Source organism: Cetorhinus maximus, chromosome 19 (assembly GCF_964194155.1).
Source record: "Cetorhinus maximus chromosome 19, sCetMax3.hap1.1, whole genome shotgun sequence".
Lineage (NCBI taxonomy): Eukaryota > Metazoa > Chordata > Chondrichthyes > Lamniformes > Cetorhinidae > Cetorhinus > Cetorhinus maximus.
The window spans coordinates 71,834,953-71,860,034 of NC_135897.1; the positions used below are offsets into that span (position 1 = coordinate 71,834,953).

Consider the following 25,082-nt stretch of genomic DNA (forward strand, 5'->3'; position numbering starts at 1 on the left):
TTTAGAACTGAAATTCCATTTGTAATACATGAGAAACTGAAGGAGTCCATGCCTACATGCAGCAAAGACCTGGACAACATTCAGATTTGGACGAATAAGTGGCAAGTAATATTCAAGCCACAAAAGTGCAAGGCAATGACCAACTTTGACAAGAGAGAATTTAACCATCTGCCCTTGTCAGTTAAAGGCATTACCATTGTTGAACCTCCCCACTGTCAACATCCTGAGGCTTACCATTGACTAGTAATTTAACTGGACTAGCCACCAGTGTGGCTTCAAGAGCAGGTGAGAGGCTGGGAATTCTCTGGAGAGTAACTCACCTCCTGACTCCCCCGAACCTGTCCACCATCTACAAGGCACATGTCTGGAGTGTGATGGAATACTCTCCACTTGCCTAGATGAGTTCAGCTCCAAAACACTCAAGAAGCTTGACACCATCCAGGATAAAACAGCTCACTTGATTGATCACACATCCACCACCTGAAACATTGACTCCCTCCATCATTGGTGCACCATTGCTTTGACTACTGTGTGCACCATATACAAGATCAGCAACTCACCAAGGGTCGTTTGGCAGCACTTCCCAAACCCACGACCTCTACTGCATAGAAGGACAAGGGCAGCAGGCACATGGAAACCCCACCAACTGCATGTTCCCTCCCAAGTCACACACCATTCTGACTTGAAAATATATTGCTGCCATTCCTTTATCGTCACTGGGTTAAAATCCTGGAGCTCCCTACCTACCAGCACTACCTTCACCACACAGAAGGCAACGGTTCAAGGAGACCATTCACCACCACCTCTCAAGAGAAATTAAGGATGGACAATAGATGCTGACCTTGCCAGCAAAACGCACAACCCATAAATGAATTTTTAAAATTCTGGAAGTGTCATGAATGTCCAAAATCAGCTCTCTGAGTTTACTTGTGAATGACACGGCATTTTAATATGAAAAGCTGAACTTGGGAAGGGATCTAAATAAAGCTTTACAAAACCATCAGGCTGTGGGTTTAAACTCCCTTTCCAGAGATGAGTACATAACCTCAGCTGATACCTAAATGTAATAATGAGGGAGTGCTGCAATGTCAGGGGTTGAACTGTCTCAAGGCCCTTTCTGTAGGATCAGGTACATACTAACTGGTACTATTCAAAAAGGTGCAGGGTGTTGTTCCGGTGGATTGGCCAACATCACTCTCTCAACCATCACCCACTGAAAAACAGATTAAAACAGCGTATCACTGCTGTTTGTGGAATTCCATTGCGCTAAGAAAGGACACCACAGTAGGTGCTGTTCTTCATTGTATATGAAGTGCTTTGAAACCTTTCTGAAATTGGTGACAAGATTGTGTAAAAATGAAATTCTTCATCGTGACAAATCCAACTGAAGACAAGCTATTTGCTACTGTAACATAGTTGTATTTTAATGTTATTTTGTAGTATTTCACTGTGATTCTTTTAAAAATGGATAGAGGGATGAATAGGATATGGAGTTAAGGGACAATTTGATCAGTGGTTTGGAGAGAGGCAGCACTTCTTACACTACCTGATTCGCAATCCTGTACAGACGTGTACATTACTGACTGGCATCTCCCCTGGGGCTGCGGGTTAGCATTGTTCTAACTCTTCCTCTCCTTGTTAGGTAACCCTAATCTCGTGGCTCTTTGGGTAGCGCTGACTCGGATATAAGGACCGGTTGTGGGGCTGCGCAGCAGACGCTGGTTCACATCGGCTGGTATTCGGGGGTCAGCTGCAGACCACATCACCGTTCAGGGTAAGCTATTGGGAATTATTACAATACCGGGGAGGGGGCATTTTAAACTGAAGAGAGTAATTATAATTGGCTTGGAGGTGGGGGATGTAACGAGGGGGTTTTCGGAACACGGCTCCTCCCCAACTGAAATGTGATCCTTTTGTCCAATATTCTGCCCATTTTGAACAGTGTGTTACTAAAGGGACCGACCGTCCGAGCGTTCGTTGAGGGTTTTAGGGGAAACTCTATAGGTTAGATTAAAACCCCATGGACATGAGCACTTGCTTTAAACAGATTGGTGATCTATAGGCTGTATATTTGGATGTTTAGCGATTGACCTGTTGCTTCACTAAAACGAATAAAGGTTCACTTGTGAAGAGAGACTGATAATTCTGTTGAAGAAATGATTGCACCGTGTGAGTTGACTGTGTATAATTGAGTTCATTTGTACAGGCAGGGCTGTTGCATCGAGGGGAGTGGAGTTTAGGGGGAGTGATAGGGTTAGGTTTTCACAAGTAGCGCAGATTGGAGCCCTGCTAAATTCATGAACTGGGCGTTTTGAGTCCATTTAACTGACAGGGAAGCGCATGTTCATGGTAGAGGTTTGTAGGGAGAGCGCTGTGATAATGATGAGCTGAAGGATACATTCGTTTACTGCTGCGGCTGTTTGAAGCGTAGTTTGGAGATGAATGAGGAAGGATGTAAAAACGCATGAGAGAGGCGGGTGGACTCAAGGTGGAACTGCTCCTACCCCTCCCCTCGCTTGTTGCAAAGTGGGCGCTTTCCCTGTTTATTGTTTGCACCTCACTATTTCAGCACGTTGAATTTAAGGCTCTTATTACTGCTTCTCGCACACCAAACATTTTACAGCCGCAAACCTGGAAACAGCTGCACTTGTTCGGAAAGCGGAGCAGCGAGAATATCCGAGTGGAGATACATCTCAAATCATCAGATTTGCCCCTGGTCCTCTTCTTGGAGCCCCAGCTGTTGACCTTGTCAGGAGCTTGGATTTTCTGAGCATAACCAGTAAATATTGGAAATTCGTATGAGCAGAAGGTGCTGGAGCACATTCCTATCAGCATCTGAAAAGGGAAATGTTTTCCTTACAGGCTTTTTAACAGCTCCTTCACTAATGCCTGACAAATCACAGTTAGGAGAAGGCACTCCTCAAAAAGGGGAAAGTAATGGAAAATAATTCAATGAGTTACAATCGCTGAGCCATTTAAAAATAATGAAACAGAACTTAAACAATTGATTAATTTTAATTATCTGCCCTTATACTTGTGGAGCTGACTAGGGACACCTGTATTACTGGTGGATAGTGCAGCCTTTCGGCTGCTGGTGTTAATGTGCCGATGGCTTGAAATGCTATAAAGATTATCAGCATCGAATGAGAGAACAAGTTAAAAAATGATAAAAATAGACGAGTGCAGTACTTTGGACAAGAATCTGTGTTACATGTGTGTTACATCTGTGTTACAGATGTTACATCTCGGAGTGGAGTGTTAATTTGAAATCGTTCCTAATGGGGAAGCACCCTTTTTAAAAACAAAAACAAAAAATGCTGGAAAAACTCAGCAGGTCTGACAGCATCTGTGGAGAGAGAGAGAGAGAGAGTTAAGGTTTCGAGTCCGATGGACTCTGTCTTTCTCTCCACAGATGCTGTCAGACCTGCTGAGTTTTTCCAGCAATTGTTGATTTTGTTTCAGATTTCCAGCATCCGCAGTATTTTACCTTTGCCCTTTTTATAAAAAAAAGGCCCTTAATGTTCTCTCTAAAGGAGTTGCTGGCTGAGAGTTTCAGACAAATCTATTGCCTCCACAAAGGGAATTCCCTCTCCCCCTCCTTGTGATTCAGTCGATTTCCGAATGTAAAGTGGTTCAGACATCTCTCCTTTTGTGTTTCAGATTCCTCTGGAGCCGGTGCCATGCGGGGGTTATTGTTGACACTGTTGATCGCTTTTATTTGTTTAATCAAAAGAGGCCAAGCTGTCAAATGGGGTGGTTGTGAACATGTAGACCTGCAACAAAATTTCACTATCGAAAAGGTTTGTCGTCTTAATGTTCATTCTTCAGCTGCATGACAACCCTATTTACTATATGTAAAGAAGAATTACTGTCAACTGCTAAAAGATCAGTAAACGCCACCTTCCCAAATACCAACATTCAGACCCTCCAATCTGCCCTGCCTTTCAATAAAATCATGGCTGATGTGATTCTGGCTTCAACTCCGCATTCCAGCCATCCCAGAACCTTTGACTTCCTTGTTAATCAAGGAGTTAGTCTATCCACCTCTGCCTTAAAAATATTCAATGACCCTGCCTCCACTGCTCTCCAGGGAACAAAGTTCCAAAGATTCACCACCCTCTGAGAGAAAAATATTTCTTCTCATCTCTATCTTAAACGGGAGACGCCTTATTTTTAAACTGTGTCCCCCGGTTCCAGTCTCTCCCACAAGGGGAAACATCCTTCCAGCATCTGTCAAGTCCCCTCAGGATCTCACATGTTTCAATAAGATCACCTGTCAATCTTCTAACCTCAATGTACACAGTCTCAGCCTTTTTTAGATTCATTCATAGGATATGGGTGTCACAGGCTAGGCCAGCATTTATTGCCCATCTCTAATTGCCCTTGAGAAGGTGGTGGTGAGCTGCCTTCTTGAGCCGCTGCAGTCCATGTAGTGTAGGTACACCCACAGTGCTAGTAGGAGGGAGTTCCAGGATTTTGACCCAGCGACAGTGAACGAATGGTGAAAAATTTCCAAGTGAGTGACTTGGAGGGGAACTTGCAGGTGGTGATGTTCCCATGTGTTTGCTGCCCTTGTCCTTCTAGATGTTAGTGGTCATGGGTTTGGAAGGTGCTGTCTAAAGGGGCCTGTCCAACCTTTCCTTGTAAGATAATGCCCCCATCCCAGTTATCAATCAAGTGAACCTTGTCTGAGCTGCTTCTAATGCATTTATATTCTTTCTTAAATAAGCAGACCAAAACTGTATGCAGTGCTACAGATGTGGTCTCACCAATGCTCTGTACAATTGTAGCAAAACACCTCTACTTTTATATTCCATTCCCATTGCAATACATGACAACATTCCATTTGCCTTCCGAACCACTTCCTGTACCTGCATACTAACTTTTTGTGATTCATGTACCAGGACACCCAGATCCCTCTGTACCTCAGAGTTCTGCAATCACTTTCCATTTAAATAATATGCTGCTTTTCTATTCTTCCGGCCAAAATGGACAGGTTCATATTTTCCCACACTATACTCCAAATAGATTGGGTGATGCAGTGGGTTTGCCTTTCTATCCATTTTTGGGACCTGAATTTGAAACTAGACCAGTTATAGAGGTCCTAAACAAAATCAGTTTGGGTTCTCATAGCCCAGCTCTCCCATTTTATAATTTAATACAAATAGAGCTTACAATACTTTAGTGCTGGTCCTCCAACACACAATCCTTTGAGCATGGCCCCCTACTGAGAGTGGGGAATCACTGAATTCACCAATAATGAAAACAGAAAATGCTGGAAATACTCAGCAGGTCAGGCACCATCTGTGGATAGAAACAGAGTTAACATTTCAGGACGATGATGATCCTTCAGAACTTTCTGTTGAAGGAAGGATCATCATCAATCCAAAATGTTAACCCTGTTTCTCTCCACAGGTGCTGCTTGACCTGCTGAGTATTTCTAGCATTTTCTGTTTTTACTTCAGATTTCCAGCATTTGCAGTATCTTGCTTTTGTGTCATTGAATTCGCCGATGTCTTGCCAAATCTGCAGCACTGGTGCACTTGAATGATGTTGGTAAAAATTGTCTTTTCACATGTTTGTTCTGTTCATTAAAGTCCATATAACATCTGACAAGTGTTTAATATTGTTCTGAAACAAAAACAAAAATTGCTGGAAAAACTCAGCAGGTCTTACAGCATCTGTGGAGAGGAAGACAGAGTTAACGTTTTGAGTCTGTATATGACTCTTCATCAGAACAATATTTAATATTGTTCTATTTGCTTCGATTTAACCTTTCCAATAATCGACTTAAATTTGCGATTTGAATGAAGAAAGTTTTGCCTCAAATACCTTACACTATTACAATGTAACTTACATTCAGATGACCTGCCCAAATATAGGAAAATGCTTTTATTTGTGTAAATCATTTTAACAGGTACAATTCTGTTGATCAAGCACATTCTGAAAATTGTAACTGTCAAGGGAAGTTTCTCATTACAAATCTCTATCCTAGCATTTTTAGCAGGAGTATTGCCGATAATTGTATTTCAGGGGTTCTAATACAGGGTCAGCTACAAGAGCAAGGGAGTGGGGTTGGGGGAATTTCTTTTGTTTTGCATTGGTAAATAATGGAACAATTTGTATTACAATTTAAGGATTTTAATTTAAACACCTTTCCAAGCATTTGTAAAAGGATACCAAAAGCGGTGTCCTATGGGCTGCAGTAGCACATATTGTTCAATGAATATCGAGGTCATTTTTGGAAAGGGGTGAACATTGTCTGTTAATATACAACTGCCACTGCATTAGCAGGAAGTTTGCTGTTCTCAACACAGCATGAAAGAATGAGATGTATTTCAGGTGACAATCTTCTATTTTTAGCATATTTCAGACTTTATTTCCCAACATTTGCCATCTCAAAATATTTATGAGCCCATCAGACAGTGACCAAGAGACCAATAGTGATTTATGGGAAATGCTGAAATAAAAGTCAGAAGTGTTGCTTCGTTTGCTGGAGCGGAATTGTTTTTGAAATGACTCACAAAATGGCGGTGCCTGATTCAAATTAGGAGAGCTGATAAATTTGAGTTGGTGATTGACATGCACATCCATAAAGAGATATGAGACGTCCACTGTTCCCGGCTTGATGTTTTCTATAGAGGAGAGATTAATTCCCCAAACATCTTCATTTTGCCTGAAATCCTGGTCTGGACTTTGCTGTGGTTTGGCATTACAGCTCTCTTCCTATCTTGCTTAGAGATGTCCATCTTTGAACTTGTTTGAGGTAATTCAAAAATCCAATGTGAATTCAGGACTACCATGGTTGGAAATTTCCATGAAGCTACTCCCTTTTTGCTGGCTTAACTTCACTGGAAATTGGATACTCTTCAGCCTTCTAGACTGATAGCCTTCAGACTATAATTGTTTCCCTTAATTTTTATGTTTTCCATATTATCCTAATCATATCCTACTGCATTTCCTTACATTGCAGATGTGACATTTACCTTTAATTTTCACAGCTCCACTCATAAGAATGTTTTGCACATCAGTAGGCAGCGTTTGTTTTTTGCTGGGTTTTTAGAGCTATTAGCAGGCTATTAAAGGCAATGGCTGTCTGTTTATAAAAACAGCTACTGTAGCAGTACCTATAATCTAAATCTGTTGTTCTTCAACTTCTCCCCCATTTAGGTTAGTTCATTTCAATGGACCTTCCTGCCTTCCCCTACCAATTTGACAAAGGATGACTACCCAAAGTATAACCTGTCCATTCTCTTTCAGATGCTAAGACTGTGAATTTCCAGCATTTTCCTTTTAATTTGCTCTCATTAATAATTGAAATCCCATAGAGATGAAAGGCAGTGAATCCGTATATGAAATTAATTTTCTTCCTGAGCCCTTACTTTTTATGAAAAAATTCCTTTCCCTAGGCCCAAACCCCACAATATTTTCTAGCATAAAAGAGAGGCAGGTGATTTGCTGCATCTGTCTGCCTATAACACTCTGCAACCATCTACCAAGAGGAATTGCATGGAGCACTAATGCAGATGTTTATCTTTTAATAGAGCAAAGGCCCTCCTGATTAGCCTAAACTTGGTGATTTGGTGTATGGAGAATCATGGGTACAAAACCATGCCATGTACCATGTATTGTTTAACTTCATAGAAATCTTGTGAAAATATTTTGAGGTATGGTGTTTTCAGTGTTGATTTACTTTTTAAGTTAACATTTGATCCTGAGTGATCGTGCACACAAATTCATTAAGCTAATATGTTTGTTTTGATTTTACAGTATATGGGAACATGGTATGAAATTGAGCGACTTTATAACGTTAGTGGGGAACACAAATGCATTTCAGAAACAATATCGCAGATTCCTAACAATTTTGAAGACAGGTTAGAGATTCTCACTCGGATGGTCAAGTAAGTACTCCAGAGATGACTTTTAGTCTTTAATTAAACATTTTCCTTGGATCCAATGATGTTGACCATTTTATATCAGCAAACTCTTACACAGGAACTAAAGTGACTTTAATAACATCAAATTATAACAAGGAAGCAAGCTGCTTGGCCAAACCAGTCTATGATGGAGTTTACCCTCTACACGTACAAAACTCCCAATCCCACATACACAACCATTTATTCCCTTTTCCTTCAACTATCTATCTAACCTACAGTTGAAAGGTGGCGTGGGCCTAGATTTTACCCTGGTTGTGAATTCTGGGCTGGGTCAGGGGCTTTGAGCTCAGGAAACCCGGAAGAACAAGTTTCCCGGATGACCTGCAGAGTTTAATTACAGAGTTACTTTTAATTTTTTTCTCTATGGGGTTCCTGCCTGGAGTTAGTCTGAATGACAGGATGAAGTCCATGAGAGTGGGTGGGGTATTGTGGGAGTGAGAGATGTCTGTGGGGTGTCCTGATTATGGAGTGAGTGGTGTGATGGGTCCAATGGTAGCCCAGGGGTTTCCAATTGCAAAAAAAGGCCTGCTGGTGGTTTGACGTCCAATAGTGGTCCATGGGAGCAGATGATATTTAAAAGCCTCTGATAGTGGTGGGGAAAACAGACAGATCATGGGGCAAAGACAAAATACTGCGGATGCTGGAAATCTGAAATAAAAACAAAAAATGCTGGAAAAACTCAGCAGGTCTGACAGCATCTCTGGGGAGAAAAGACAGTTAACGTTTCGAGTCTGTCTGACTCTTCTTCAGAGCTCTGAAGAAGAGTCATATGGACTCAAAACGTTAACTCTGTCCTTCTCTCCACAGATCATGGGGCACTCCTGCTCCTCTGGGCCTACAAACAATGCAGCAAAGGCACTTGCCACATGAATTCAGCACTTCTAGCTTCCTTTAAGCTGCAGCGTTTCCGGAGGCCCAGGAAACTTGGCCACCCCTGGTTAAAAATAGAGTCACTGACAATGGAGGCTGCAGCCTCAATAAAATGCTTAAATGACTAACCTGTTTCCTGCAAAAGGATTAGGTACCCATCCAACCTCCGTTAAAATTGGAAGTGGGTGAGTTTGATTGGGATATTACATTTGCAAATCAGGACTGGGTAAAATCTGGTGTTATGATTTTGACCGTAAACCTGAAGTCAACACGTGGTTTCCCATAATACATTGGTTGGCCGAGTGCTGAAATCGTCAGCCTGCCCGCCATTTAAAAAAAACTCACTAAAGGACAATTATGCTTGTTAGAAGCCAACTGACTGAATATTACGCTGCCCACGCCATAATGCAGCAACTCTGGTGAAAAAGCGGGAAGGAAGAGGTGGGGTACCTCCTATGGAGAGTGCCCTGTTCACATTAGATGGTACGCCCCTGCCTCCAAAACCTGACCCCCACAACCCCCTCCCACCCCCTCCTTCGGGTGCCTGATCTCTCCCTCCCCAAAAAGCCCCAACTTACCTTTGTCCGATATCCATGCCATCTTCTTTGTGGGACTGCTTCCAGTCTCAGCAGTGTCCGCTACTGAATTCTGGGACTGCAAGAGCTGCCGGCCAATCAGATTGGTTGGCAGCTCTTGAGGGGTGGGACTTGCTTCCACTGAGGAGTTCCACTGGGCTTGTTAAGGCTGCCCACAGTGTATTGTTGCTGTGGGGCAGCCTTTTTTAAAGTCTGTCCATTCACAACCAACCTTTCCACTTCCTCAAGGAATTTAAAGAGGTTTGTCTTGACCAATCACCCTTTTGAAATCCATGCTGGCTACTTCCAGCAATTGTCTCTTCATATGGATATGTAATCATTTCACTCTTACTTATAGACTCTAAAGAGCTTCCCTACCATAGATGTTAAACTAACTGGCTTGAAAACACCTGGATTAACTCTGTCTCTCTTATCAAAATATGGATACAATATTGGCCACTCTCCAATCCAGTGGCACATACCTACACTTAATAGAGCTTTGAAGCATCATTTTCTAGGGCTTTCCTGCTGAATCCATTAGATATATCCCATCTGGCCCCCTCGTTTTGTTGTCACTTATCATAAAATTCCTTTTGTCTATACTATTACTCACCCTGCTCTTAACAATTCCAGGAATCTGTAATATCCTTCTCTTTAGTAAAAACTTACTGACTACTTTGGTCAAATATTTTATCGCCTTCTACAAATTGCCAATCCTCATTTCTCACAGGTCCTACCACACTTTTAATGATTCTTTTTTTAATGATATACAGCATTCCTTACTGTATCTTTTTGGACCATCCTTATCCCACTCAACCACCTATTTTCTTATGTTCTCCTTCAGTATTTTCACTGTTATGTTTGTAGTCATTATCATCTCTTCTTGTTTTCTGATCTCTAGTTATCTATGGCATCTGAAAACTGAAAAAAAGTTGTTTCCTTCTCTTTTAATGGAGCATTTTTGATCGATAAAAAGTGTGCCAACTTCTCACCTTGCTCCAATCTTGTCTAATTTAATATGGCGTTCTGGTGTTTGTACTTGCGTTTTCCCTCTCCAGTTGGATCTTAGACCTAATTAAATTGTGGTATCTACTCACAAGTTGTTCATTACATTTACGTCATCTACCCGATCTGTTTTATTTCTCATTATCGGATCTAGCAATGTCACCACATTTACAGGCCTAATGACAGGCTGCTTGAAGAAAAAGACCTGTGTATTTTAAGACAAAAACAAAAACGAAAATACCTGGAAAAACTCAGCAGGTCTGGCAGCATCGGCGGAGAGGAGCACAGTTGACGTTTCGAGTCCTCATGACCCTTCAACAGAACTAAGCAAAAATAGAAAAGGGGTGAAATATAAGCTGGTTTAAGGGTGGGGTGGGGGTTGGGACAAGAAGAGCTAGGTAGAGGGCCAGTTGAAGGGTCATGAGGACTCGAAACGTCAACTGTGCTCCTCTCCGCCGATTCTGCCAGACCTGCTGAGTTTTTCCAGGTATTTTTGTTTTTGTTTTTGTTTTGGATTTCCAGCATCCTCAGTTCTTTGCTTTTATCTCTGTGTATTTTAAGAATCCTGTCCCCTTTCCTCCAATTACTCTCTCTGTCCTGATCGATAAGTGGATATTTAAAATGTCCCAGACAATGAATTTGCTATTTCTACTTAGTTCTGACTGCAGATTTCTGCCCCACAAACCCCTTTTTATCCTTAGTCTCCAATCATATTGACACAGTGCCCGTTCCTTGTCTACATTAACCTCTTTCTAGAGTACATTGTGGCTGATATAAAAAGGCAGGCAGGGGATCCACCCGATTGGAAATCTGCCCTGAAGAGGAGAATACAACCTCCACCCCCACTGACCCCACAACCTTTTCTTTACCTCAGATGCATTCATGTGGAATTGAAAGTACAGGGATTACTCTCTTTACATACAGAGCTTCTTTGTGTTTTGCAGGGACAAAGGTGAGGTGGTTGCATTAGAAGGAGAATTAATTTTACCTACAAAGGGAGAAAAAGCCAAACTTCAGTACAAAATCAGTAAGTACTTTTTTGTTTATTCCTTCATGGGATGTGGGCATCCCTGGCAAGGCCAGCATTTTTTACCCATTCCTAATTGCCCCTGAGAAAGTGGTGGTGAGCCACTTTCTTGAACCACTGCAATCCATGTGATGTAGGTACACCCACAATGCTGTTAGGAAGAGAGTTCCAGGGTATTGACCCAGTGACAGTGAAGGGATGGCAATATAGTTCCAAGTCAGGATGATATGTGGCTTGGAGGGGAACTTGCAGCTAGTGGTGTTCCCATGCATCTGCTGTCCTTGTCCTTCTAGGTGGTAGAGGTTGAAGGTTTGGAAGTTGCTGTTGAAGGAGCCTTGGTAAGTTATTGCAGTGCATCTTGTAGATGGCACATACTGCTGCCACTGTGTGTGGGTGGTGGAGAGAGTGAATAAGGTGGTGGATGGGGCGCCAATCAAATGGGCTGCGTTGCCCTGGATGGTGTTGAACTTCTTGAGTTATGTCAGACCTGCCTAATCCAGGCAAGTAGAGAGTACTCCATCAAACTCTTGGACTTGTGCCTTGTAGTTGGCTTTGGAGGGTTGGGAAACGAGTTACCCACCACAAAATTCCCAGTTTCTGATCCGCTCTTGTAGCCGCAGTATTTATATGGCTAGTCCAGTTCAGTTTCTGGTCAATGGTAACCCCCAGGATGTTGATAGTGGGGGATTCAGCGATGGCAATGCCATTGAATGCCAAGGGGAGAGGGTTATATTCCCTCTTGTTGGAGATGGACATTGCCTGGCACATGTGTGGCACGAATGCAACTTGCCACCTATCAGCCCAAGCGTGAATTATTGTCCAGTTATTGTTGCACATGGACACGTACAGCCTCAGTATCTGAGGAATCGTGAATGATGCTGAATGTTTTGCAATCATCAGTGAACATACTGACTTCTGACCTTATTATGGGGGAAAGGTCATTGGTGAAGCAGCTGAAGATAGTTGAGCCTAGGACACTACTCTGAGGAACTCCTACAGCGATGCCCTGGGACTAAGTTGATTGACCTCCAACAGCCACAACCGTTTTACTTTGTGCTAATTATGACTCCAACAGATGGACAGTTCTCTCCCTGCAACAAGTAACTCACCTCCTGACTCCCCAAAGCCTGTCTACTATCGGAAAGGCACAAGTCACGAGTGTGATAGAATACGCTACACTTGCCTGGATGAGTGCAGCTCCAACAGCACTCCAACTGATTTCAACCAGCGAAGAGTTTTCCCCTGGATTCCCATTGACTTCAGCTTTGCTAGGCTCCTTGATGCCATATTTGGCCAAATGCTGCCTTGATGTCAAGGGCGATCACTCTCACCTCACTCTTGAGTTCTGCTCTTTTGTCCATGTTTGGACCAAGGCTGCAATGAGGTTAGGAGCTGAGTGACCCTGGCAGAACCCAAACTGAGTGTCATTGAGCAGGTTATTGCTGAGTAAGTGCTGCTTGATAGCACTGTCAATGACCCCTTCCATCACTTTGCTGATGGCTGAGAGTAGACTGATGGGGCGGTAATTGGCCAGATTGGATTAGTCCTGCTATTAGTGGACAGGATATACCTGGGCAATTTTTCACATTGCCAGGTAGATGCCAGTGTTGTAGCTGTACTGGAACAGCTTGGCTAAGGGTGCAGTAAGTTCAGGAGCACAAATCTTTACTACTATTGCTAGAATGTTGTCAGGACCCATAGCCTTCGCAATATCCAGCACCTTCACTGTTTATTGATATCACGTGGAGTGAATCGAAAAGACTGGCATCTATGAAGCTGGGGACCTCTGGAGGAGGCCAAGGTGGACCATCCACTCAGCTTTTCTGGCTGAAGATGGTTGCAAATGTTTCAACCTTGTTTTTTGCACTGATGTGCTGGGCACCACCATCATTGAGGATGGGGATATTTGTGGCATCTCCTCCTCCAGTTAATTGTTTAATTGTTCACCACCTTTTGCAATTGGATGTGGCAGGACTGCAGAGCTTTGATCTGATTTGTTAGCTGTTGGATCATTTAGCTCTGTATATCGCTGGCTGCTTATGCTGTTTGGCACATAAGTAGTCCTGTGTTGTAGTTTCATCAGGTTGACACCTCATTTTTAGGTATGCATGGTGCTGCTCCTGCACTCTTCATTGAACCAGGATTGATCCCTTAGCTTGGTGATAATGGCAGAGTGGAGGATATGCCGGACCATGAGGTTACAGATTGCGGTTGAAAACAATTCTGCTGCTGTTGGTGGCCGACAGTGCCTCATGGATGCCCAGTTTTGAGTTGCTAGATTAGTTCAAACTCTAACCCATTTAGAATGGTGGTGGTGCCACATAACACAATGGAGGGTATCCTCAATGTGAAGACGGGACTTCATCTCCAGAAGGACTGTGCGCTGGACACTCCATCATGGACCGATGTATCTGTGGCAGGTAGATTAGTAAGGACGAGATCAAGTAGTTGTTTTCCTCTTGTTGATTCCCTCACCACCTGCTGCAGATGCAGTCTAGGTACTGCGTCCTTTAGGACTCAGCCAGATAGGTCAGTAGTGGTGCTACCGAGCCAAGTGGTGTTCAACATGTAGGAGTATCGATTCAGTAGCCGAGGAGATGGGGTGGGGGTGGGTGGCAGGATAAGTGGTAATCAACAGGTAGTTGCCTTGCCCATGGATTGCTATGTTGCACTATGCAAACATTGTTTTGAAATCTCTCTGCTAGATTTCATCACAGGATTCCCTTTGAAAACAATTGTAGCAATCCAACTTCAAAAAGGACAAAATCAACTGGAGAAACAATTGTTTATTTGTACTGAGGATTTAATTCTATCGAGGTAGCATACTCATACAGGGGCGATTTTAACTTGGAGAACCTGGTAAAAGTATCACAATGTTGGTTCCTATCAGCCAACTTCCACATTTAACTGGAACATGTTAAGATGCTTATGTGCAATCTCCTTGGGAGAGGCGGGTTGCCTTTTAACATTTGCTAATTGCTCAGGTGATATTTCAATTGACTTTTAAATTCAATGGGGCATCCATGGATTTCGAGTGAAAGATGAGGTGAGAACATAATGGCAACTGAAGGAGCTGAATCAAACTTATGGAAGTATTGCAAGAAATACTTGGTACTGGTGGCTGCTTTCTTACCTGCTAGTGGGAAAGTGTTTTTCTCAGTACTGTTGCTGAGAGGTTACTTTCTACACTTTGGAAATTCTCTGAATCACATCAGGGTGGTTTGTGCTTTGGCTGTCTTATATTGATCTTGGTTAAAGACCAATATGAGCAACAGCAGCAGCCTGCTCCTGAGAGACATGTAGCTGGACAGCAGATAGGGGAGGGGTAGAGAGGGCAGCAACAGGGAGGATGCAGGTCACAGGAGGCAATACCCACAACACACAGGCTGAGTATCCTTGACATGCCTGAGCAGCACTGCTTCAGGAGGTTCAGGTTGCCATGTCAGTTCATGGAAAACATCTGCAGCCTCCTGGCAGAAGACCTGCGGCCTGCTGGACATGGTGGCTGTATCTTGCCAGTAGCTGCCAAAATCACCACTGCCCCCAACATTTTAGCCTCCAGATTCTTCAAGTCTCTGCTGGAGACATAGCCAGGACTTGCCGTCCCACAAACTGTTTCACAACAGCTCGTTTCAGGGATCCATAGGGTTCTTATACGGCATCTCTCAGTCCTCCACACATAAATGTATAAAGGAGGTGACAGATGTCCTCTACAGTAAAGTTCATGATTATCTAAATTTCACAATGGAGAAGCTAGCCAGGTTGCTAGATTTCTGGGGTTTGCAGTGATCTTAGGCTTCTAGAAAGTGCAGGGCACAATCAATTTCACACATGTGGCTTAAGAGCTCTCTGGCAGCAGCCCCTGATCTTCATTAGCAGGAAAGGATTCCATTTCCTCAACATTCAGCTGGTGTACGATCATCAAAAGCACATCTTGCACATTTGTGCCAGATACCCTGGGACTTCTCATGACCTCTACATCCTGAGTCACTCCCAGGAGCCTTGCATGGCCACAGTGCTTATAGGGATGGCTGCTAGATGATAAGGGGCACCCACTGAAGAAATGGCTTATGACACCCGTGCGTCATCCTCAAAGTGCTTCGGAAGAAAGATACATCATGGTGCACTGTGTGACAAGATCCATCATTAAGTGAACCATTGCTATCCTGAAGTTGCACTTCTGATGCTTGGACTGCCCAGGTGAGGCTCTGCAGTACTCTCCACAGAGAGTGTCCCATATCATCGTGGTCTGTTCCGCCCTGCACAACCTGGTGCTTCAGAGGGGGAATCCCTTGCCAAAGGGAGACATAGAGGAGGCTGAGAGCTCTTCAGGCAATGACAAGCAAGATGGGCAGGAACTTGAATTGAGAGATGAGGGTCAGATTCCACGTGAGGCTGCCTTCGAAGCAGCATGACACGGAAGACATGCCCATGACACGCTGATAGCCACAAGGTTCCAGCAGAAGTAAGGTCCAGGCAAGGGGACCCGAGCGCATTTCTCCTGTCCCTTAGTGCCATGCCAGTGCTCGGAAAGGCCTTTACAACCAGTGACATCGCAAGCAGAGTTAGCAATCGGCTTTGGACCGGCAACCCACAAGGATCACGAGGCCGTCATTTTTGGAAAGCTAAGCAGCCAAAGCTGTATATAGCCACTGTGGGAAGTGAAGTCTGTATAGCAGACCAATGCAAACCCTGCATCAACTGCACATGATGAGACATTTTGTGCAGCCACAGAGATGTGCACATGGTTGTAGAGACTATAATGGCTGCTGGTCTTGGGCTTTCACACAAGCTATGAAAATAGCTGTGTTGATGAACATAACTTATAACCCTCCAAGATACATGAGCACACATAAGTATATGGTGTGTTGTAAGGCCTAAAGGTTCCAAACTCAATGTGCAGACACTGTTAATAAAGAGGTTGGCACATCTCCCTGGCATTACACAAGGGGCGAGAATCTAACATGAGTCCGCTAAACATCACATAAATCTGAGGCTTACACAGAGAGGCAATCATGGACTAGGAGCTTCTCAATTCCCTCTCAATAAGAGGGCATAAAGATGCATATGCACAACGCATTCAAATGGAAAGACAATTGTCATGAGCAGGAAATGTTTTACAAAGGTGCATGATATATACAGTGAGTGAACACCTGTGCCCCCATAGGGATCTCAGAATTTCTTAGTTTTTTAACCTCACTACTCCTGACACCTGCATCAGAGGTGGAGGCAGCCTGCTGACTGCTCCGCCCTGTCACCTGTAATGACCTTTGCGGATGTCCTCTGGAGGGACGAGGCCTGGAGGGCCCTGGCCTGCTTTAGGTCTCCTGCTGCGAGGCAGGTGCACCCTCCTCTGCCTTTGGAGCTAGAGGTGATGGGGCCACAGGCAGAGGGTATTGGGATCGGCTGGAGAATATTGGAGTCGCTTGGGTGAATGGCCCTGGGGTGCCCAGCTGATGGTCCTCCTCCCTGTGGGTGCTCAAGGGCCCCTACTTGAGGAGAAGGGGCTCCTGGAAGGAGACCTAGGTGCTCTGGCCCACTCTTGTCTAGTCACTGATGGATCCCATCTATGCCTGTAGTGATGGAGTGCAGCTCCAAGCACAAATTTGGCAGAACCTACTGGACCAGGATCTCCAAAGTGGCCGCCACCCCTCCCATGGAGACTTTGAGGCACTTGCATGTTGGAGTTACCATATCAGACAAAACGTGGACAGACTTCACCATCCTTCGCTGTAGTCTGTTGACTGCCTCTCGCAACTCTGTCTGATGTCCCACCACCTGTTGTTTCACCTCCAGCATTTTAGTGATGGCCGTTTCGAGAGCCTCATCACCTGACTTGGACTCAGCAGGTGCATGTTCTCCAGCAGTCCTCCAACCTAGACTGCTACTGCCTGCCTCCGACTGCTACAGAGCCGTGTCTGTTTGCTGTTCTCCAGAATGTCAGCCCGAGCCTATTCTAGATCTATGACCCACCGGGGTGTGTGTGTCTGCGCTGGTGGAGGGTGTCGGTGAACGCAGTGACGGGTCATCATCTGAAGCATCCTCCGCATGCTCCTCTGAGGTGGGTCTGGGGGCTGGGACTTATGGCAGCTCTGGTGGTCGGTCTGGACCTGCTGGTGCCTGTAAGAGAGAGAAGATAGATTTAGTTCATGAGCAGTCTGAATACAATATTGCATGTCACTCACTGCAATTATCAGGATGTGATCAAATCATGGAGGGCTCATCTGTACTGGCTTGCTGGGAGAGGCTGATCTTACCTTCACCACAGGAGCGATCTCTGCCCTCCCCTGCCAACTCAGCAGCATCCTCCTCGAATTTCATCAGCTCATGTATGTCAGTACTCCCTCCTCTGGTGTGGGATCTCTCTCTCCTGTTGTGAACAAGCTTGGCCTGCATGAGGACAAATGGATGAAAAGTGATGAGAAGAGATGGAGGAGAGGTTGGGAAGCATGCCTGCTGTGTTGATATAAGGGATGAAGATGCTGTTTGTGCAACATGATAGATGAGATGCTGATGATATTAAAGTGACCATGAGACATTCAGTGCTGATATCTCCCCCGCTAATACTGCGTGAGATCCCCGAGCAGCTTAACCCTTTGAGTGTATGAAGCTTTTATGAGAGTGTGAGTTTAGAGTGAGCAGAAGGTTGACTTACCCTGATGGTGCAGATGAGATCATTCATCCTCTTCCTTTCATTGAGTTGCATTTCTTTGGGAGTTGCCCACTGAGCAGACCTCCTTTGCGACCGCCTCCCAGGATGGTGAGGTGAGGTTGGTGGATCTCCTGGAACCACCCCTCAGGTAAAGGACATCCCGGTGTTGGCGGACACCTCTTATTAAAGCCTCCAGGAAGTCATGGCTAAACCTCAGGGCTACACCCTTGTTGGTCCTTGGGGGCCATCTCCGGGTCAGTGGAGAACACCGCTGGGTTGCAGAGAGTGAATGTATGTGTTGGGGTGGCGTTTAAATATGGCACCAGGACCTTCGACCCCCGTAAGGTGATGGTGGGGGTGGACGAATCAGGGCCCGCCTCACCTTGTGATTTGGAGAGGTCCTCGCCGATGCATAATTAATGAGCTCCCAAGAGTAAAATTGGATGCAATATACTGCCCCGCAGCCCAGCAGGAAATGTGCTGCTTATCCCACCTGCCTCCGCACTTAGTCTATGGAGCAGAAAATTCTACCCAATAATTCGGAACAAAATTAATAGTCACTTGGGAAAATGTGGGTTAATTAAGTAAAGCCAGCATGGATTTGTTAAGGGCAGGGGACACAGATTTAAGTCCTTGGCCAAGAAATGCAGGGGGAATGTCAGGAAGAACCTTTTCATGCAGCATATTGTAATGACCTGGAACTGACCGCCCATGAAGTTGTTGGAAGTAGAAATAATCAATGATTTCAAAAGGAAATTGGATGGGCGCTTGAAGGAAACAAACTTGCAGGACTAAGAGGATCAGTTGGGGTAGTGGGACTGACTGTATTGCTCTGTGGAGTGTCGGCATCGACTCGAGGTGCTGAATGACCTCCTTCTGTGCTGTAAATGACACTATGATCTTTTCCTCCTGTGAAGTGCCTTTGGGACATCTTACTCTGTTAAAGGTGATGCATAAATATTAGTTGTTGTTGGTTTTTTATTTTGATTTCAAAATCTCCCTTCAAAAGCTTTATTTTGTTTCCATGATGATAGGAATGCTCTCCCTGCTGAGCCCTTTCTGAGGCTGTAGTTGGTATGTCATTGGCCAAGGAGGTTTTTTTGCTTAGAATATACAATCACGACCACCCGAATATCTGGTCATCAATGTTCCCTCTAAACTGCACAACTTGAAAGTCTTAACGCAGGCAATGTGCTCCTCACCTCACCTTCAGAAAGGAAAACTGAAGACTAGAATGTTAGTGCTTTAATTTATGAAGAAATAATGTTGGTAACTTCAATTTTGTTCTTCTTTGAGATCAACAGAAAGTGTAGCTTGTGTTTGTAACTTAAATTTTATTTTGCTAATCCAACAGATAGGCGCCCGTGGGGAATGGACGATCATCTAGGTATGTATCAAAAATACAAGTCCCTGATTAATAAATTTAATACACACTAACAAACAAAATCAGATTCAGCCTTGGAATGTAATAATGCAGTTTGGTGTATAGACTACTGATCACATTGCTTCTAGTAATCCCTGTTGATTGTTTCTCATTACATTGGTAATGATTACATATTATTTGTTAACCTTTGAGTTTGGTATCATCACTTATTGGGGGTAAAGCAAGAAAATAGTTTCTGCCAAAATTTCCGATAATACAGACTGATAGCTGGAGCAACAGGTCTCTTTTTGAGAAAATAAGCTTTCGGAGTAAACTCTGCTGGCAGCTGATAATTGGCATAAAATATTTCCTGCATCATGCCGAGTGGTGGAACATTTCAATGTACCAACAGCCATTAAGGATTGATACAAGTATGGTGTTCATGATCTGACCCATCACCAGAAGAGGCAGTGTATAAAAGTTTTGCCATATGAGGAAGGTTATTCTTTTTAATGCTATATAGACAAAGAAGTCATTTGGTTCATGAGTCTTAAATTAGAAACTTTAAGGAGCTACAAACTCCAGGACAGATTTCTTTTGCCTCTGATTAATTTGAGACATTAAGTAGGGACCTTATTTGACATTGTGGTATTTTTAGTGTGAATCTGTGCACATAGCTGGGATGTCATAGACAATGAGCTTGGGATGAGAAAGGGTTCCAACATTGTGGCTCTGGCAGTGTTCCCCACAGGGAGTGTAGAATTAATCCCATTGTGTGTCTAAGGTTGTATGCTCTTGTCAGTTGAGCATGCCCTGTGGCTTCCAAGGTGACAATAATAGCAACAAATAGTCAAATTCAGGTGTTCTTTGGAATATTCTTCATCCAGTCAAACTGTAACTATTTGAGCACAGTGAGAGTTAAGCTTAGGACACTGGCAAGCTCTGAATAACTAAGTATTCTTTAGGGTCATGCGACAGAGTAGAGGATTCTGCATCTCTAGTTCCAAATTAGGAAGAAAAGCTCCTTCAGAATGGACAGCCACCTTAATGGCACATTTCCTCCATGTTGCTTTTCCAAAATAGGAGAGAGGAATCTGCCAGTCTCTGAGCTGCCTGTACACACGGGTGCCCAGAATAACAGGTTTCTCTTTGACTGCCTGCAGAATATCCCCATTGTCACCCCATGTGTGGCAGCTGTAGCGCAGTAGCCTCCCCACATTAAAAGAGTCCACATGCTGGTTCTTGCCAAAGGCTGTACTCCATGGCAAGCATCCTGCTCGCTTTGAGGGACTACCAGAAGGAGAGAAAGATTCCCGTTGCCTTAATCACCCATTTAATGTGTCACTTAATAATGTTTTTGGGAAAGATGTTCCTAGTTTAGTATATTTAAAATTTTCAAATTCTCACCATTCAAAATCTTAAAATTATTTTTTGATATTGTACACATGGCATGACCAGGTCTGAAGTTTAAATGAGCCTTTCTTGATGAGAGTGGAGATCACAGAGTAAGAGCAGTAATCTATGTGCAATCTGTGCTCATCATGAAAACCTTTCCAGATGAAGAACAGCCATTTGAACTTACCTTCTAAAGAGAGGAAAACAAAACAGGCATGAAAACTTGTTTGCATTTTTGAAGATTCTAATAGATTTCCTGTGGTGCTGTCTGCTGTAAATTGTAGGCTATGCAGTTTTGTAAGGGCATGCAATATACAATGGGTGGAATTTAATTTGACCCTCGAGAGCAGGTGAGTCGTAGGGGAGGGGTGTAGGGGGGAGAATTTAGAATCAGGAGGGAAGGCGGTGTTGGAGTATCCATTGCCTTCCTCCTTGAGATTCAGTCAGGGGTGTATAAAGTTGAGAACAGCTTCCCTGTGCAGAAGCCGCGAGACCCTTAAGTGGTCAAGGGCTTAAGGGTTAAGGTCTTCATCCTGCTGCCTCATGGTGAGGTTCCCAGTGAAAGCTTCCCTGCGGGCATGGAGCTCAGGGGCCCTCCTGATCAGACATCCTGTGGCCATGGAGGACCACATTCACTGAAGCACACCCCCCTGCTGTTAGCAATAACCACTTCTCCCCAAACCCTCCCCTCAAGGGCGCCTGCCCAGACACTTACTTTGATTCTGCAGCCTCTGCCAGCATTGCTGGCCCTGGTTGGCTGCAGTACCAGCAGTGGCCACCACTCCCAGTGGTGCTGCTGGAACTGAAGAGCTGCTGATCCTCTAATTGACTGGCAGCTCTTGGAGGCAGGATGTTTGCCCTTAAAGGGACTGAAGGCTTGATGTCAGACAATTGACTGCCTAATGGTCATAAATTGTTTCAATGTTTCTGAAAATGGGCCAAGCCCCACCATTAAATTCAACCCAATGTGATGCCCCAGTGTAACTTAGTGTGCACTCTTTCAAAACCACAAGTTGTAATTGCTGAGCATTCCAGGTCAATGTGAGGCTATATGCTTTTCAGGAATTCTTGGATCATTTAGCGGTCAGGCATGTCCTTTTGTATGTTCTTTTCTTTTAAAGTAAAATTAGTTCAATTTAAAACTAATTTCTCCTGCTGAAGAATTCTGCTGCAGATTAGAAATTTTTGGAACAATTTTGCATCTGTAGCAAAGTGCGGTGATTCACGCCAGATCCGTGGCTGCTTCAGGGCCAACTCAAGGATTTTATACAACAGATCTCCTGTGACATTGTCCACCATGAGTTGGAGGTTTTGTAAGACTAATGGTATTATGCCAGCTAGTATTACCAGAGGCAATGACTTATTAGCAGTGGGACAGTCCTAGGACCTGGGATGATGGCACAAGGGCCAGGAGTCTGACAGTACTGAGATGGTCCATAATCAGCTAGTGGAGATATATTTCACATCTCACTATTGGCAATGCTGTGTTTTAGTTTCTCTAACATTTTTTTTCTAGGTACTGCCTTTAATTCAATTAACTAGTTAGCCAATGAAAACTGCTTGTTTTATCCCAGATTAATGTTCTGTGCCTTTTGTTTTCGCAGACCCTGCCATTTTGCATTACTGGGTAGTAGCCACCGACTATACAAGTTACTCCTTGGTATTCTCCTGCGTATCCTTCCTCAGCATAGCACACACCCCTTACGCCTGGCTTTTGTCTAGAGAACGGCAGCTATCAGAAAATGCCACTAATCACCTGCATAATCTCCTGATTAAATATAACATTGGCACTAAAGATATTGTTAAAATTAGTCAAAAAGATTGCATAGTGTAAAGAGCTGATCAGAACACATACAGAATCAATTTTAATCTGCATCATAAATGCACTTATCTTTAGTTTACTCCATTGTAATTTACACTGGAGTTAGCATAACTGGATTTATACCATATCTGCTGCAGTTGTTGTAATGAACTATGAAGTGAGTTATCTTCACCAAAAGTGCAGTTTTAATACGCATCTCCAATTGTCAATATCTACCACTGCTCAAATTCAAATCAATAGTGAATCTTGACTGGCCCATCACTTACAACCATATCTACTATTTAAAATTAGAAACAATTGGAACTATGCTACCAACAATTGGTATAAGCGAAGAAACTGGCTTATTAGTGCTGATGAACATGAAAGATGTTGCCCCGTGGTGCCCACGTTTATACTCATGGGCCAAAGTTTTCTGTTTGTGAGATTTCCAGCTATATTTCCCCGCTCCCATTTAATTTAATGGATAGGAAAACCATGCACTGGCAAGAAAATAAATAGAAAATATGGGTCCTCGCTTATTGACTTTAACATTAGCCTTGTTTTAGCCTCCTAATGATTACTCTTCGGTTATTCTATCATACTATGTGCAGTACTTAGAACGTATGTTAATTAGGGGTGGTGCTGCTATTTGGCTTTGTGAGCTACAACAATATAAGAAATCTATAGTACTAAGTGCTGTTTTTGGCAATAAAAATGTAAAACTAAAGTAGTGTCTTTGTTCTCATCATCATCTTCTTGATATCCATTTGATTGGGCTTGTGCATTTTTCCTGCACAGCTATATTGCTTTGTGTGTTTGTGTGTATACATTTTGTACTCATTCATAACCCTTCTCCCCAGAATCTTTATTCTTTCATGGGATGTGGGCATCGCTGACAAGGTCAGCATTTGTTGCCCATCCCTAAATGCCCTTGAACGCATAGGCCATTTCAAAAGGACTGTTAAGAGTCACCCACACTGCAGTGGGTCTGGAGTCAAATGTAGGCCAGACCAGGTAAAGATGGCAAATTTCCTTCCATAAAGGACATTTGTGAACCCAATGGGTTTTTACAACAACTGATGATAGTTCCATGGTCACCGTTATTGAGACTAGTTTTCAATTCCAGATTTTATTAATTGAATTCTAATTCCACCAGCTGCCAGGATAGGATTTGAAGCCTTGTCCTCAGAGCATTATCTGAGGCCTCTGGATTACTTGGGGACCTGGGTTCGAATCCCACCATGGCAGATGGTGAAATTTGAATTCAATAAAAATCTAGAATTGAAAGCCTGATGATGACCACAAAACTATTGCCGATTGCCGTAAAAATCCATCTGGTTCATTAATGTCCTTTAGGGAAGGAAATCTGCTGACTTTACCTGGTCTAGCCAACATATGACTCCAGACCCACAGCAATATGGTTGGCTCTTAAAAATAATGCCCTCTGAACAAGGGTGATTAGGGATGGGCCATAAATGCTGGCCCAGGCAGCGATGCCCACATCCCATGGACGAATAAAAAAAAAACTAGTCTAGTGACAGTACCATTACACCTAATCAATAACACATTTATATTGATCCAAGCATTAAATCTCATTGTACCTAACATCCTACTATCAAATCCCTTTTTGCAAAATTCTTGTGGGCCTATCTCCTTCCTGTTCATTTCAATTTTGCAAAACCATCTACTATTCATTTGCAATAAAATAAACATATAAATGATCATAACTCTCATTGATTTCTGTAATACAGAATTCTCATGGGCAGAACACTTCCAAAACTCTAATATTTATTGGTAGACCAGTAATCAGTTTCAGGTTAGTGACTAGTTTTATGGTTAGGACATTTTTCTTTTTGTTTATTCATTTACAGATGTGGGCATCGCTGGCTAGGCCAGCATTTAATGCCCATCCCTAATTGCCCTTGAGAAGGTGGTGATGACCTGCCTTCTTGAACCGCTGCAGTCCCTGTGGCATAGGTACGCCCACAGTGCTGTTAGGGAGGGAGTTCCGGGATTTTGATCCAATGACAGTGAAGGGACAGCGATATATTTCCAAGTCAGGATGGTGAGTGACTTGGAGGGGAACTTCCAGGTGGTGGTGTTCCCATCTATCTGCTGCCCTTGTTCTAGATGGTAGTAGTGGTGGGTTTGGAAGGTGCTGTCTAAAGAGCATTGGTGAGTTCCTGCAGTGCATTTTGTAGATTATACACACTGCTGCTACTGTGCCTCAGTGGTGGAGGGAGTGAATGTTTGTGGATGTGGTGCCAATCAAGCGGGCTGCTTTGTCCTGGTTGGTCTCAAGATTTTTGAGTGATATTGGAGTTGATCATTGCACTTCATGTTAAATGAAGCTGGCTAAACCCAAATGCAAATTCTACTTTGCTTCCTGGTTTCCCCCCACCCCCGCCACCATAGATTTACATGGATGAACACTATAATTGGCTTTAATAGAAACTG

General features: G+C 43.6%; 1 protein-coding gene across 1 annotated transcript; it reads left to right on the forward strand.

Moving 5' to 3' along the window:
- Positions 1–1,713: 1,713 nt before the first annotated feature.
- LOC144694222 (apolipoprotein D-like) lies at positions 1,714–23,352 on the forward strand. The gene is made up of 6 exons (XM_078564567.1): positions 1,714–1,774; positions 3,661–3,800; positions 7,771–7,901; positions 11,332–11,414; positions 19,421–19,453; positions 22,429–23,352. The coding sequence occupies exons 2-6, from the start codon at positions 3,681–3,683 to the stop codon at positions 22,656–22,658; spliced, it is 597 nt and encodes a 198-aa protein (XP_078420693.1). The 5' UTR covers positions 1,714–1,774; positions 3,661–3,680; the 3' UTR covers positions 22,659–23,352.
- The last annotated feature ends 1,730 nt before the right edge of the window (positions 23,353–25,082 follow it).

What these genes read in the sequence shown, in the direction of transcription:
- LOC144694222 (XM_078564567.1), top strand. Translation starts at nt 3,681, where the DNA reads ATGCGGGGGTTATTGTTGACACTGTTGATCGCTTTTATTTGTTTAATC. An exon ending in ATTCTCACTCGGATGGTCAA is followed by an intron (nt 7,902 to 11,331) that starts GTAAGTACTCCA and finishes TGTGTTTTGCAG; the next exon opens with GGACAAAGGTGAGGTGGTTG. An exon ending in CAAACTTCAGTACAAAATCA is followed by an intron (nt 11,415 to 19,420) that starts GTAAGTACTTTT and finishes CTAATCCAACAG; the next exon opens with ATAGGCGCCCGTGGGGAATG.